At 61.7% G+C, this 12,150-nt stretch overlaps 1 protein-coding gene across 6 annotated transcripts in view; it reads right to left on the bottom strand.

Annotated features, from left to right (window-relative positions):
- MICAL1 (microtubule associated monooxygenase, calponin and LIM domain containing 1) overlaps positions 1 to 12,150 on the bottom strand; it is a 13,498-nt gene extending 1,348 nt beyond the window's left edge. Inside the window, exons 1-25 of one of the 6 annotated variants that reach the window (XR_001992037.3) lie at positions 11,215 to 11,379; positions 7,548 to 7,755; positions 7,192 to 7,470; positions 6,283 to 6,490; positions 6,093 to 6,200; positions 5,825 to 5,923; positions 5,592 to 5,747; positions 5,284 to 5,384; positions 4,750 to 5,007; positions 4,236 to 4,351; positions 4,027 to 4,153; positions 3,691 to 3,763; positions 3,149 to 3,299; positions 2,889 to 3,076; positions 2,698 to 2,804; positions 2,564 to 2,620; positions 2,390 to 2,467; positions 1,882 to 2,056; positions 1,705 to 1,787; positions 1,136 to 1,595; positions 897 to 1,018; positions 634 to 732; positions 416 to 509; positions 215 to 338; positions 68 to 141 (exon numbers count right to left, since the gene is read on the bottom strand). Coding sequence is in view for 5 of the 6 variants with exons in the window: in XM_050985267.1 (XP_050841224.1) it covers positions 68 to 141; positions 239 to 338; positions 416 to 509; positions 634 to 732; positions 897 to 1,018; positions 1,136 to 1,595; positions 1,705 to 1,787; positions 1,882 to 2,056; positions 2,390 to 2,467; positions 2,564 to 2,620; positions 2,698 to 2,804; positions 2,889 to 3,076; positions 3,149 to 3,299; positions 3,691 to 3,763; positions 4,027 to 4,153; positions 4,236 to 4,351; positions 4,750 to 5,007; positions 5,284 to 5,384; positions 5,592 to 5,747; positions 5,825 to 5,923; positions 6,093 to 6,200; positions 6,283 to 6,490; positions 7,192 to 7,452 (3,295 nt within the window). In the remaining variant the exon portion in view is untranslated. Of the gene's footprint in view, positions 1 to 67; positions 142 to 214; positions 339 to 415; positions 510 to 633; positions 733 to 896; positions 1,019 to 1,135; positions 1,596 to 1,704; positions 1,788 to 1,881; positions 2,057 to 2,389; positions 2,468 to 2,563; positions 2,621 to 2,697; positions 2,805 to 2,888; positions 3,077 to 3,148; positions 3,300 to 3,690; positions 3,764 to 4,026; positions 4,154 to 4,235; positions 4,352 to 4,749; positions 5,008 to 5,283; positions 5,385 to 5,591; positions 5,748 to 5,824; positions 5,924 to 6,092; positions 6,201 to 6,282; positions 6,491 to 7,191; positions 7,471 to 7,547; positions 7,756 to 11,214; positions 11,380 to 11,812 lie in introns of those variants that run through there. The other 5 variants (XM_050985267.1, XM_018923395.3, XM_018923397.3 and 2 more) reach the window with 5 other exon arrangements.

The raw sequence follows: 12,150 nt of genomic DNA, 5'->3' as shown, positions 1-12,150 counted from the left end.
CACAAGCCCTGACCTGCTCCCTGCACCGTGCAAAGGGCTCCTCTCCCTGGCACGTGCTGGCACTCACCCTCCTTGTTCATGTAACTCCGGAGCTTCTCGTCAAGCTGACACTGCTGCTCCTCCAGCTTCAGTTCCTGCACCCTGTGGGGAGGAAAAGGATGTGCTGGGTACTGGCTTGGCAGGGGACTGGGGTGAGCTGAGCCCCCACACCGACCAGGGAGCATCCTGCAAGCCTCACGCGATCATGAGGTCTGACTCCTCCGTCATCAGATTGTTCTTCTTCTGCACCAGGTACAGCAGCTGGTTTGTCCACTGTGTCTGCTGGTCAGCCACGCTCTCTGCAGGACAGGGGAATGGTCAGTGGGGTGCAGACCCCCATTGCAGGGTCACAGTGCTCCATCCACCCTGGCTTTACCATTCTCATCCCGGAGTAATTTCTCCAGCTTGATGCCCTGCTGCTCCAGCTCCCGGAATGTCACCTCAATCTCCTCCAGCCGCCTCTGGATGGCCTGTAAGAGAAGGGCAGCACTCACCTGCAGGCCAGCACCTGCCAGCATGTGGCCACCAGCAGCAGGATGCAGGGGACAGGGTGCAGTGCCACGCTGGGGACATGGCTCTCCCCTCTGGGGTTACCTGGGCTCTGCAGAACCTCTTCATCTGGGATTCCCTGGTCCGGCGGGCCAGTGTGCGCTTCCAGCTGGGGTATTTCTCCTCTTCCCTGGGCTCTGGGTACTGTGAAAGGATGGTGGCACGGGCAGGGGGGTCAGTCCCTGCACCAGGCACCTCCTGCCTTGGCAGCCACAGCTGAGCCAGACCTGATGCCTCTGTGAGAGGAGCAACAGTCCCAGCTACCCCCTGTGCTGGTGGTGCCACCATCACTTGGGGAAAATCCTCACCAAGTCTTTCATGATGCCAAGGCCTGTGTCTTCCTCCTCTTCCTCTTTCTCCTCCTCTTCATCCTCCTCCTCCTCCTCCTCCTCCACTTCCTCCCCCTCTTCACTGTCAGTCTCCTCCAAATCTGCCCAAGAAAAAGCTGTTTCAGGCTGGTTCCTCATGAGCAAGATGTGGGATACAGCAGGGTCCTGCAGGGCCTGAGAGCTCTGCTCATCTGGAGACTCCAGTTTGTACCACCTACCTTTCTCCATGTCAATTTTCTCCTCCTCCTCCTCCTCCTTCCAGGCGCCTTGTCCCTGCCGCAGGGCAGGGAGGGCCCCAGGTGCTGCTTGGAGCCTCAGACGAGCTGGCTTCAGTGGAGACTCGGGCTCAGCTTCACTGGTGAGGTTCAGTGTGGACAGACTGAGCTTCTCCAGTGGCGTAAGGATGATCTTCCTCCTGCCCCCAGTCTCCTCACCCTCCTCTGCTGCTCCTTGGGGCTCCGCTCTGGGAACCTCCTCTTCCCTCACATCCCCCCCAGGCTGTGCCAGCAGCTCCTGCTCCTCTATGTCACCAGTATCTGCAGTGTCCTCAACGTCCCCAGGCTCTTCCCCTGCCTCTGGGGCTGCTGGAGTGGGCTGAAGTGGACTGGGTGCCCACTCCATGGGGGACACACATGACCTTCCATCATCTGAGGGCGGGCGGGCAGCAGCATCAGCATCCTACAGCAGAGCCAGAGCAGAGGGGCAATGCAGCACAGGCCCACACCCAAGCACCCCCCTAAACATTTTGCCTTTCCTCCATCACCCACAGGGATTTAGGGTGATTTACCCCATCAGGCAGCGCTGAAGCCTCCTCCCGGGGCAGGTCCATGCTGGCTGGATTGGGGTAGTGCAGCGAGCAGTAAAAATTACCTGGAGGGAGGGGGTGGGGGCGAACTCCTGTGACAACCTGCGAGGCGGAGAAGTCGCGCCCCCAAGCATTCCCTCTCCCCAGGAGCTGCCTCACCATCCTCCTCGTCGAAGGCGTAGTCGCCCAGGCGCAGGGTGGCCCCGCAGCGCCGGCACTGGAAGCAGCCGCGGTGGAAGAAGCGTCCCTCGGCGCTGGCTCTCTCCACGATGTACACACGGCGCCCGCAGAAGTAGCAGGCGTCGCTGTTCTCCCCTGTCCTGTCCCTCGGTGGCTGCGGGGGGACAGGACAGGCAGGGCTGGCACCGGGGGCCTGGCACCCACCCTGCCCTGTGGCTGTGCCAGCAGCCATGGGGGCGCGGGGCAGGGCTTTGCCCCTCTTACAGCGCTGGCTCTGGGTGCTGGGGTGGCTGAGGGAGAGGCAAGCCTTGGCTCCGGAAAACCAGTTGGGTCAGGAAACAGGCAGGGAGGAGCTGGGAACCTGTGGGCGTTCGCTTGTGCAGCACTGGTCCCAGCCCTTGGCTTGGCCCTGCCAGCCACTGGTGCCCTCCCGGTGCCCCCCTGCCCTGAGCTGGACCCTCCGTCCCAAGGTGACACAAGGACCAACCTGCCCTGGGTCCATCCCCGTGGCTTGTGGCAGCTCGTGGGCACTGTCCAGAGTGTCTCCATCCAGCCCCGTGTCCAGCTACAAGTGACCCAAGGGCAGGGTCAGCCCCCCACTCTCCCCCCAGGACAGCTGCACCCCAGCAGAGCCCCCGTGGGGCACCTGGGGCAGCCCCACCTCGGTGTCCCTGCGGCTCCTCTTGGCCTCACTGTCCTTCTGGGCACCGTCCTGCAACTCCAAAGGGGGTGGTTAGGGTGGGGAGTGTGACAGGGTTTTGGTGTGCCACGAGGGTGTGGGTGGGGGTCCCTCACCTGGCTACGTTTGTGTGCCAGGTTCCGGCTCTTCTGCAGCTTGCTGAGGAAGAGGATGGCCCCTCGTGTGCCAGGGGGAGACAGTGGCTTCTTGCTGACCTCCACCTCTGCACAGGACATGGCCATTTTGGTGGGACCCAGCCAGCCCCAGTGGAGCTCAGGATGGGACAAATCCCCCCAAAATCTCATACCTGGAGAGGTCCCAAAAATTTGGTAGAAGTGGCTGAGGTAGGTGATGAGGTCCAGGCAGTCAGGCTCTGTCAAGGTGGCCATCTCAGCACTGGAGAGGACAGGCTGGATGCCCAGCTCCTGCTCTGCTATGTCCAGCAACATCTGGTGGGTCTGAATGGCATCCTGGGGGTCTATGGAGTCAAAGTCCCTGTGGAGAGACATGGCTGCCATCAGGGTGGGCTGTGCAAGGTGGAGGGTGCTGGGGGCTCCAGGCACTCACACCAGGTCGGGGCGGAAGCGGTGGATGAGGGCACAGAGGGCCAAGCCACTGGTCCAGGAGGTGCTGAAGTTGGTCACAGCCACGCCAGGGTACCCAGCAGTGCTGGCCTGGCACCAGCTCAGCAGTTCTTCACAGACAGCTCCAGAGGCCACTGGGGAGGCAGAGACAGGGGACACCCCCCCCAGTCCACCTCCTGCCTCAGACTCCATGCTTTAAGAGGAAAGGGATCCCATGGGAGCAACCTGAGACGCCCCCTGTGCCCCCCACAAGTCTCAATAACTATGTTGAGAAAGCATCTGTCAATATTTCATGGCTCAACATCTGCGCAGCCTGGGGGGGCACAGCCTCCTCCCCAGAAGGCAGCAGGGGCCTGTGTCCCCATATGGGCCACAAGCAGAGGGGATAGAAGCCACTGGTGTCACCAGGACAGCCTGCTGGACACAGGCCAGGGCACAAGAAACAAGGATGGGGAGGAAAATCAGGGCAGTGGCCACTTGTGCATGGGCTGCTGGAAGGGATGGGGCAGGACTGGCTGCTCCTACCGGTGCTGAGCCGGGCGTTGCTCTTCCTCTTGTGGTCCACCTCCACCATGCCCACCAGGTAGAGGTCCCTGACCTGCCAATGGGGACATGCCAGTGGTGGGTCACCACCTGTACAGAGCCAATGCAGGGAGGTGGCCCTGGCAAGGGGGACACCCCTTGGACACCCCCCAAAACCCTGCAGAACCCTCTACCATCCACAGTGCATCCAGCATCCTGTGGGCTACTAGCTTCAGTCTCACACCCTTTGGGGACAGGAGACTGGGTAAATTAGTGTCACCCTGACAGCCAGGGAGGCTGGGCTGGCTGGCTGTCCCATGGCAGGACCTGGACAGGTACCTGGCTGGCTTTGATGGCCTGCAGGTTGATGTTGGGGTAGCGCGTGGCCGGGTCGATGCTGTACTGACTGACGTTCTTGTTGGTGTTGTCCGGGGATGTCTGCGAGAGGCGCTGGTAGATGCTCTCCCTGGGTGCAAGGGACAGGGCTGATGTCACTGCTGCCATCCTCACGTGCTCCAGAGCCAGCCCAGCGGGGTGGGGGCACTCACCTCTCAGCCAGCACCTCCAGCGGGGGTGTCCCTGCCGCCCAGCGCCGCACCATCCACGCTGCGTCGAAGGCGGCGAGGAAGCCCCTAGCCACACCAGTGCCCAGTGGCCAGAAGGGCTGCAAAGGGAAAGGCAGAGCTGGAACTGGAGTTGCATGGCTGGTCTGGGCAGCTGGGAGGAGCTGGGAGCTGCCAGGCTTGGCCAGGGATGAAAGAGGGAGCGGCGGCAGGACGCGCATGGAGAGGAGGGGTGGCCATCTGCTCCCCAGCCAGCACAGCTGCGTTTGGGGAGGGGCTGGGCTGCTCCTCCATCCTGAACCAACCCCAGATCTCCTCTGGGGCTGCAGAAGGGGATAACCTCCCCAAAACATGCCACTGCTGGGAGCTGCCCAAGGATGGAGTGCACTGGGCAACTGGGGTGAGAAGCACTTAGGGAGGGGAAATATATTGCAACCAATGCATCTTGCAGGGAGAGGGAAATGGGGCCATGAGGGGGTGCTGCAGGGGAAGCTCTCACCTCTACCAGGCAGTCGCCCACCAGCCCCAGGAGCACACGGCTCCCGTTGTGCTCCTGCACCAGCGCCGCGTTCTCCGAGCGCGTCATGCAGGTGAAGTCAAACATGTCAACGTCTGGCAGGTCCCGGTGGTTGAGGGCAAACTCCAGGTCGGGCAGGCAGTAGTTGGTGGAGAAGTTGGCAGCTTCTTTGGCATAGCTAAGGAGGGCATCCCGGTTGACATTGTCTGGGGCCAGGAGGCTCTCGATGTCCGCTTTGTCCTGTGGGGATGGGAGTCCACTCAGTCCTGTCCTGACTGGGATGTGGAGGTGATGTTTGTCCCTCAGCCTGGGAGCACCCAGCTCTAGGGTGCAGCTGTGCCACTGCACTCTCAGTATCCTGGAAGGATTTTTCCTGTGGCAAAGGCAACAGCTGCTGCAGTCCCTACCACCCCAGGGGTGTGCAGCCAAACCAGCATCCACAATTTGCATCCCACTTCCAAGGCTTTCAGCTGCCCACTGCTGTGAGATCCCAGGGCCACATCCTGCCCTTCTCACCTGGAGGATGACCCCCTTCTTGAGCAGGCTCTGCTTCTTGGCCGTCATGACAAAATAGTGAGTGTCATCCTTGTAGTACACGATGTTTTCCAGGTCAATGCCTGGTGATAGAAAAGGGGCTGAGCCAAGGCCATGGCGTGTCCCAGCACTGGGCTCAGACACCAAATGTCCCCTGCAATGGGCTACCATGTGCAGGACATGCACCCCATTACTGGGGACATCCTGGGGCTGAGCCTCCAGCTCCCTCAGGAGGGGGCAGGAGCCCCCAGCACCCCACATGTGGGGGTTGGGACCATGGGCCCACTGACCCGTTTTGTTGTAGAGGTTCTGGAAGAACTTCTGGTTGTAGATTCGGGCCACGCCGCTGATCTCAGCCACCTCCACCTCGGCCCGGCTGTGGCGGTTGATGAAGTTGGTGGTGATGCCAATGGCCAACTTCCCTCGCGTCTCCTTCCGCTTGAACCCTGCAGGAGGGCAGAGGCATGAGCCCCCACCCAGCCCCCCATATTGCTCCTGGGGCTGCAGGGACACCCGTTGTCACCTTCAGGGACAAATTTGCCACCGCCAGCTGAGATGAGGACGTCGAACTCGTAATGGGTGAGGGGAGAGGAGCTGGGCTGCAGCACAGCATGCCAGCCACCTGCAGGGAGAGGGGTGGTCATCAATGTGCTGGTCCCCAGGGAGCTGGGAAAGGGCTGCATCTTATTCCCCCCAAAAAGGCATAGCAGAGAGACTGAGGGGCTCAGAGTGGCCACCCACAGCCCTGTCCTTGTCCCCAGGAACGCCACCCACCCTGCAGAGTTACATACCTGCCTTGTCCGTGGGGGGAACAAGGCCCTCGAACCGCACATTGATGTGCACCTCCACCCCCAGCAGCAAAGCCACCTTCAGCAGGATCAGCTGCAGCTGCCGGATACCTGGGAGGGGAGGGAGATCCTCAGGGCTGCACCCCTGAGTGCTGGGACTCCCCACAGCCAGCCTGGTCCCCCCAACACTCACTGATGTGGTCCAGCGTGCCCGTGCAGAAGCGCCCGTAGAACTTCTTGGCGCCCAGCGCGCGCAGGTCGTGGATGGTGAAGGGCCAGAGGTGCAGGACGTTGTTGCGGGAGAAGGAGTCGCGCTTCTCCAGCAGCACCACGCGGGCTCCCAGCAGCGCCAGCTCGATGGCAGCCCGCAGCCCGCAGGGGCCGGCGCCCACCACCAGGCACTGCCAGGGCACGGCACGGCCAGTGAAGGGGGTGGGCAGCCCAAAGCAGGGTTTGGGTGAACCCCCCAGAGCTCCCAAAGGCAGCACCTCCCCGCCTGCCGGGTCAGGATCTGGCCCTCCTCAGGATTCCCCTGATTGTCCCTGCAAAGTGGGATGCCCCCCATCCCCGGGACCTTGCCTTCGCCCAGGGCAATGGCAGCAATTAAAGCATTGGGGGAGATAAAGTGCAGGTCTGCTGCAGCCCTGACTGGGTTTGGTCTCCTGAGAGCTTCTGCACAGGGCTGGGACAAAGGGGCACAGCAGTCAGGACAAAAGCCATCATCCATGGGGCAGGGTTGGGGTTATATCCCCAGGGGGACATCCTACTTGGAATCTCCCAGAAAGGACTTGACAGTTTTCAGCTCCTATCTCCCAGAAAGGATGTGACAGCTCCCTCAGCCCTGCCATGGGATGTCCCCAACGAGAAGCAGCTGGGAGGAGGAAGGACGCTGCTGGCTGGGTGGCACTGAGGTGGCATCATGCCATGGGGAGCTGAGCAGTGCTAATTAACATCCTGTCCCATTAAACTCCATCAACCTCCCGCCTGGCACATCCTGCATCCTCCTGGGATGAGAGCCAGAGTGTCCCAGGGGATGTTCTCACCCAACACAAGGACGCTGGGCACAGAGAGACCCAAACCCCCCACCCCACATCCCAGTTACCTTCGTGCCAGCACAGGCTGTGCCCTGGTCATAGTCCTTGTGCCCAGCTTTCTTATCCAGCTTGCTCCACAGGGCCTTGGCATTCCAGTAGTTGAGGGCAGCCTTGAGGCCATGGTAGAGCTGTAGCCCACTGCCCTGCAGGCCCAGCTGCTGGCACAGCTCCAGGAAGCAGCCCAGCACCTCCCGGCACTCCCCGGCACGCAGGAACCTCTCAAAGATGGCATGGGCAGGGTTGCCCGGCTCCTCCGCTGGCACACTCATCCCGTGTCACCCAGAAGCCTGGCAGAGGGACAGCAGAGGTCAGCAGGGAGGGGACCCTCCTGGATCCCCACCCCCAAACACATCCCATACCAGACCTGGTGTCTCAGTGCCAGGTTTCCCAGCTGCAGGTGCTGTCGGGTGGTGATGGCACTGTCACAAATGGCACTTTGTGGCAGCAGTGAAGGAACTGTCCCCGGATGCTGCACCCAGAGAGCCACGGTGTCACCCTGCCACGGTGGCCTCAGGGCAGGGCATGAGGAGGGCTATGGCTGCAGTGAGTGGCTTCCTCCATGCAGCGGATACCTGCAAGAGCCAAGAGCAGAGTGAGTTGTTTTGGAGCAAAGATACCACTTCCTTCCTCCACAGCCTCGCCTTCACTATGGGGGGATGGGAGGGAGCTCCTGGCTTTAGGAATCAGCCACACAGTTGCTGCAGAAACCAGCAAGACCAGCCTTGGGGCTGGAGCTGGAATGGGGTGACCTTTTCCCCCACCTCCCCTTCTATCACTCCTGGAGTGGGTGGAAGCAGATTAGCACAGAGGAAGCACCAGTGAGGAAATCAAATAAAACTCAAATCACCCTACAAGCAGCGCCATCATGCCACAAAAGCCATGGGAAGAGGGATGCAGCACATTCCCCCTAAGCCTCCCAAAACCCCCTGCCCCTGGCATCTCCCAGGGAACCAGTTCTCCTGGCATCTCTCTCCCACTCCCAGCACTGCCCTGAGCACCAGCCTGTGCCCTCTGTCTTGCCAGCCCCAGCACCAAGAACAAAACTTTGCCTTTTCCAGCCACTGTGGCCAAGCCCCGGGGCTGTGAAGGGCTCCCCCAGCCCAGCTCAGGCACGGCAGAGACACGGAGCTGCCAAGGAGGATCTGCAGGAAAAGCTCGGGAAGACGCAGAGCTTCCACCTTTGAACCGCAGCTCTTTGCCCTCTCGCCCCCGAGTGTTATCGTGGGCACGTGGCAGCACCCGGAAGGTGGCGGCCACCCCTGCAGCGGGACAAGGATGTCATGAATAAATTAGGCAGCCCGCGGGAGGAGCAGGCTGGGGGTGTGCGGAGAAAGGAGTTACTTCAGAGCTTAAATTTTGGCTGGAAAGGCCGAATTCTAGCTGGATTTCTAGTTCAGCCTCACTCAGGACTTTCCCGATACCAGAACGTGCCTTGCAAAGCAGTTCTGCAGGTCACCTTCCCTTCCAGCATCACACTCAGGAAATCCGGGCATGTTAACCCCTTCCTTCCTGGGCAGACATAGCACCAGGCACTCAGCGGGGCACGGCAGGGGCTGGCACACACCAGAGTGGCAGCGTGGGGACAGAGGACATGGCCCATGCATTCATGACAGGCCTGTGAGACCTGAGGACAGATTTCTGCTCTTCCCCTGAGAGCTGCTAGTGAGACAGGATGAGCCTGGGGAAACTGAGGCAGCACTGAGAACCTCAGTGAGAGTTTGCAGCTCTCCCACCCATCCTTGTGCCATGGAGGCTGCCCAGGCAGTGCTGGCTGCCAGGCACCAGTGCCCCGTGCAGATGGGTTGTCCTCCAGGAGCTCAAATCCCTGCACTGGAACCTGCCTAGGTCACCACAGAGCAGCCCCAGGGAGCATCTTCTCCAGCCTCAGCAGCCCCTGGCTCTGGAAAAAGCCCATCTCGGCCTTGATTCCCACTGGACACGATGCCAGGGGCAGCGTGCTGCCTGGGAAAGCTTTCCAGCCCCTCCGCTTTGGCAGGGAGGCTCAGAGGAGGCAGAACAACAAGCCTTGTGTTACACAGTTTCCTACAGAAAGGATTATCCTGCCAGCACTCTGGCACACTCAAACCCCCTTGACAACTGCAAGCAAGGTCAGAAACTCCTAGGAAAACTCAGTTCCTGCAGGCTTGATACAAAACCCCAGCTTTCAGCCCACAAAGGCCAGTGGCAGGGGAGGAGGGCACAGGCTGTGCTAGGCTGCCTCTGGCTTTGCTCCTTCCATCAAAGCCTCTCGCATTTCTTCCCTTAACGCTGTTCCTGCAAGCAGGGGGGAGGAGGGGGGGGTTGCAGCCAGCCCTGACTCATCTCATGTCAGCTTTGGTTGGCTGCAGAAATGTCCATGGGGACATCACCCAGGTCTGGACATGGGGTGCACCCCTGGAGCAGGGACACCCCATCCCGCCTTGCAGGTCAGGGTCTCCCTCTGTCCCTTCCAGGAGAAGCAGCCTCTTGGGAGAGGGTGGGGGAAGCTGCTTGGGAGCTCACGTGGCTCCCAGGCACATGGAAATAGGGTGGGAAAGGACACAGCTCCAGAGCTGATGAAAGCTGGGAGGATTTTCAGCAGATCGCCTCACTGCTGCTGCACTGGCTCCCAGCATGGATGGAATGCCCTGGGTTTGGGATCCAGGCTCCCAGCATGGATGGGGCTGTCCTGGGTTTGGGATCCAGGCTCCCAGCATGGATGGGGCTGTCCTGGGTTTGGGATCCAGGCTCCCAGCATGGATGGACTGCCCTGGGTTTGGGATCCAGGCTCCCAGCATGGATGGGGCTGTCCTGGGTTTGGGATCCAGGCTCCCAGCATGGATGGACTGCCCTGGGTTTGGGATCCAGGCTCCCAGCATGGATGAAGCTGACCCAGGCTGCTGAGCTGGGCTGGACCCCAGGAGAGCCCCTCCAGTGAAAGGCCAGGGCAGGATGGAGAGTTTCTTGTGACCACCCAACAGCTTGGCCAAAGCCCTTCCTTTCAACCACCAGCTGAGCTGGGAGAGTGTCAGGAAGGGGTGAAGGCACTGGAAGTTCTTACAAACGTTATTGTGCTCAGGAGAAACATCCCAGGTGTGGGACTGGGCAGGGAGACCACCCTGGCCAATGCCACAGAAACTTGCCTTGATTTGGGTGGGTTTTATCCTTGGAGGAAGGGAAAAATCCCTGTCAGCTCCTCTGGTGTGAGGCAGGGATGAGGGTGCATGAGCACACCCCAGCTTTGCAAGGCCCCAGCATGGAGCTGTGGGGAGAAGGGCTGAGGAGAGGGGACTAACCTGCATTAAGTTTTGCCAGGGATCCACACACCACAGCCTGGCCACATCCCAGGGAGCCCCGAGCACAGACAATACTTGGGGAGAAGCAAATGTGCTCCCCTATTTTCGCTGCTCAGCCTGTCCCACTGCCCAACACCAGCCCACAGAAGGACCTGCCTCTTGCAGCTGAGGAAGAGGAAGTCTGGTCACGGCCAGGTTTCACACCCCACATAATTTTCCTCTTCCTACTTCTCCTTTACCCTAAAGCACATCTGCGGCAAGGACGTCTCCGTGATGATGCACAGAGCATCCCTCGTGGATCTTAGCAAAGCTCTTCCCCACCCTACTCATCACCGGGAGCACCGGTGGAGGAGGAGGAGCAGGGACTGCTCTCTTTCCCCTTTGTCCCGAGGGCAGCAGAGGTCAGCGGCTGGAGGGGAAAAGCAGCGAGGATGGAGCAGGGGGGACGCCGCTGCCGCCGGGAGAGGCTGCGGGGAGGGGTCAGCCTGAGAAAAAGCGCTACCCTGCCACGGAGCGTCCCAGGGACAAGCAGGACACGAGTTCGGGGGGGCTGAGCGCTGCCCAGCACGGCAGAATCACCGCTCGGTTTTGTCAGCCCCGTCCCCGCCTTGCGCAGCGATGCTCGCAGCGGGGCGGGCGGAGGGGACCGGCGCTCGGGATGCTGGCACCGAGCGGGGGGACACGGGGCCGAGGGGCAGCAGAGCCCTGACCTCCCCACGCCCAGGGATGCTCTGCCCATCCTCACCCTCCACTCACCTCCACAGCCCCTCGCAGGGAGAAACTGAGGCACGGACCAGGGCGTGGGGAGGGACCGGAGCTGGGCGCAGCCGGGCGATAGCGAGCAGGAAACGAGCTCCGGCTCTGCAAGCAGCAGCTGCCGGCCGGCCCGGCCCTCCTCTCCTTTGCCCTCCCCTCCTCAGCCTTCCCCTCCCCTCGCCGGCCCGACCCTCCCCCGCGGCCGGGGGGACCCGGGCCGGGCGGTGCCGGGAGAGGGGCGGCCCCCGGGCCACCCCTCTTTGTGCCGCTGCAGATGTGGCGCCGGGAGGTTTGGAGCAGCGGGACGAGCTGCACAGCGCAACTCCAGCTGGGTTTTTTGTATTTTAGGGTGAGAAACCAGACTTTTCGCCGAGCAAGCAAAAAGACTCGGGTGATGAAGCCAAACCACTTCACTCCCTTCCCACCGTGCCGCTGTGCTGCTCCCTCGGCCAGGAGGGTGCCGGGGACACCGGGGGATCGGGGCGGGGCTGGGGGGACCCACCCAGAGCCAGCTCCGGACCCCGGCCACCACAGCTCGCGTGGAAACTTCTGGGATTACGTTTCCCGTGTGGGAATGGTCCCGGTGGGGTGAAGGTACCTTGGGGCGGGCGGGGGAGCCCCCGGGGTCACCGAAGATCGCTGCTGGCCGGGTGCTTTTTGGGGTTGCTGGTGTCCTCGGGGTGCTGCCGGACATTTGCGGTGTGCTGGGACGCGTGTCACGGCCAGGGGGCTGTGACGCACGGGGACAACGTGCCACGAGGCTGTGGCCGGTGACTCAGGGACACGGGGCGAGCTGGCAAAGGGGCGTGGGTTACGTCGGTCACCCTGAATCACCCGTGGCACCGCCGGCGGCTGCAGCAAGCTGGGTGAGCAGCGCGGCACCTCCATCCCTCCCCTCTGCAGCCCCTCCGGCCCCTTCCTGGGGATCCTGGTGCT

This window comes from Serinus canaria, chromosome 26 (assembly GCF_022539315.1).
Source record: "Serinus canaria isolate serCan28SL12 chromosome 26, serCan2020, whole genome shotgun sequence".
In the NCBI taxonomy this organism is placed as follows: Eukaryota; Metazoa; Chordata; class Aves; order Passeriformes; family Fringillidae; genus Serinus; species Serinus canaria.
The sequence above is the reverse complement of the archived record's forward strand: the minus strand, read 5'-3'. Positions and strand labels throughout refer to the sequence as shown.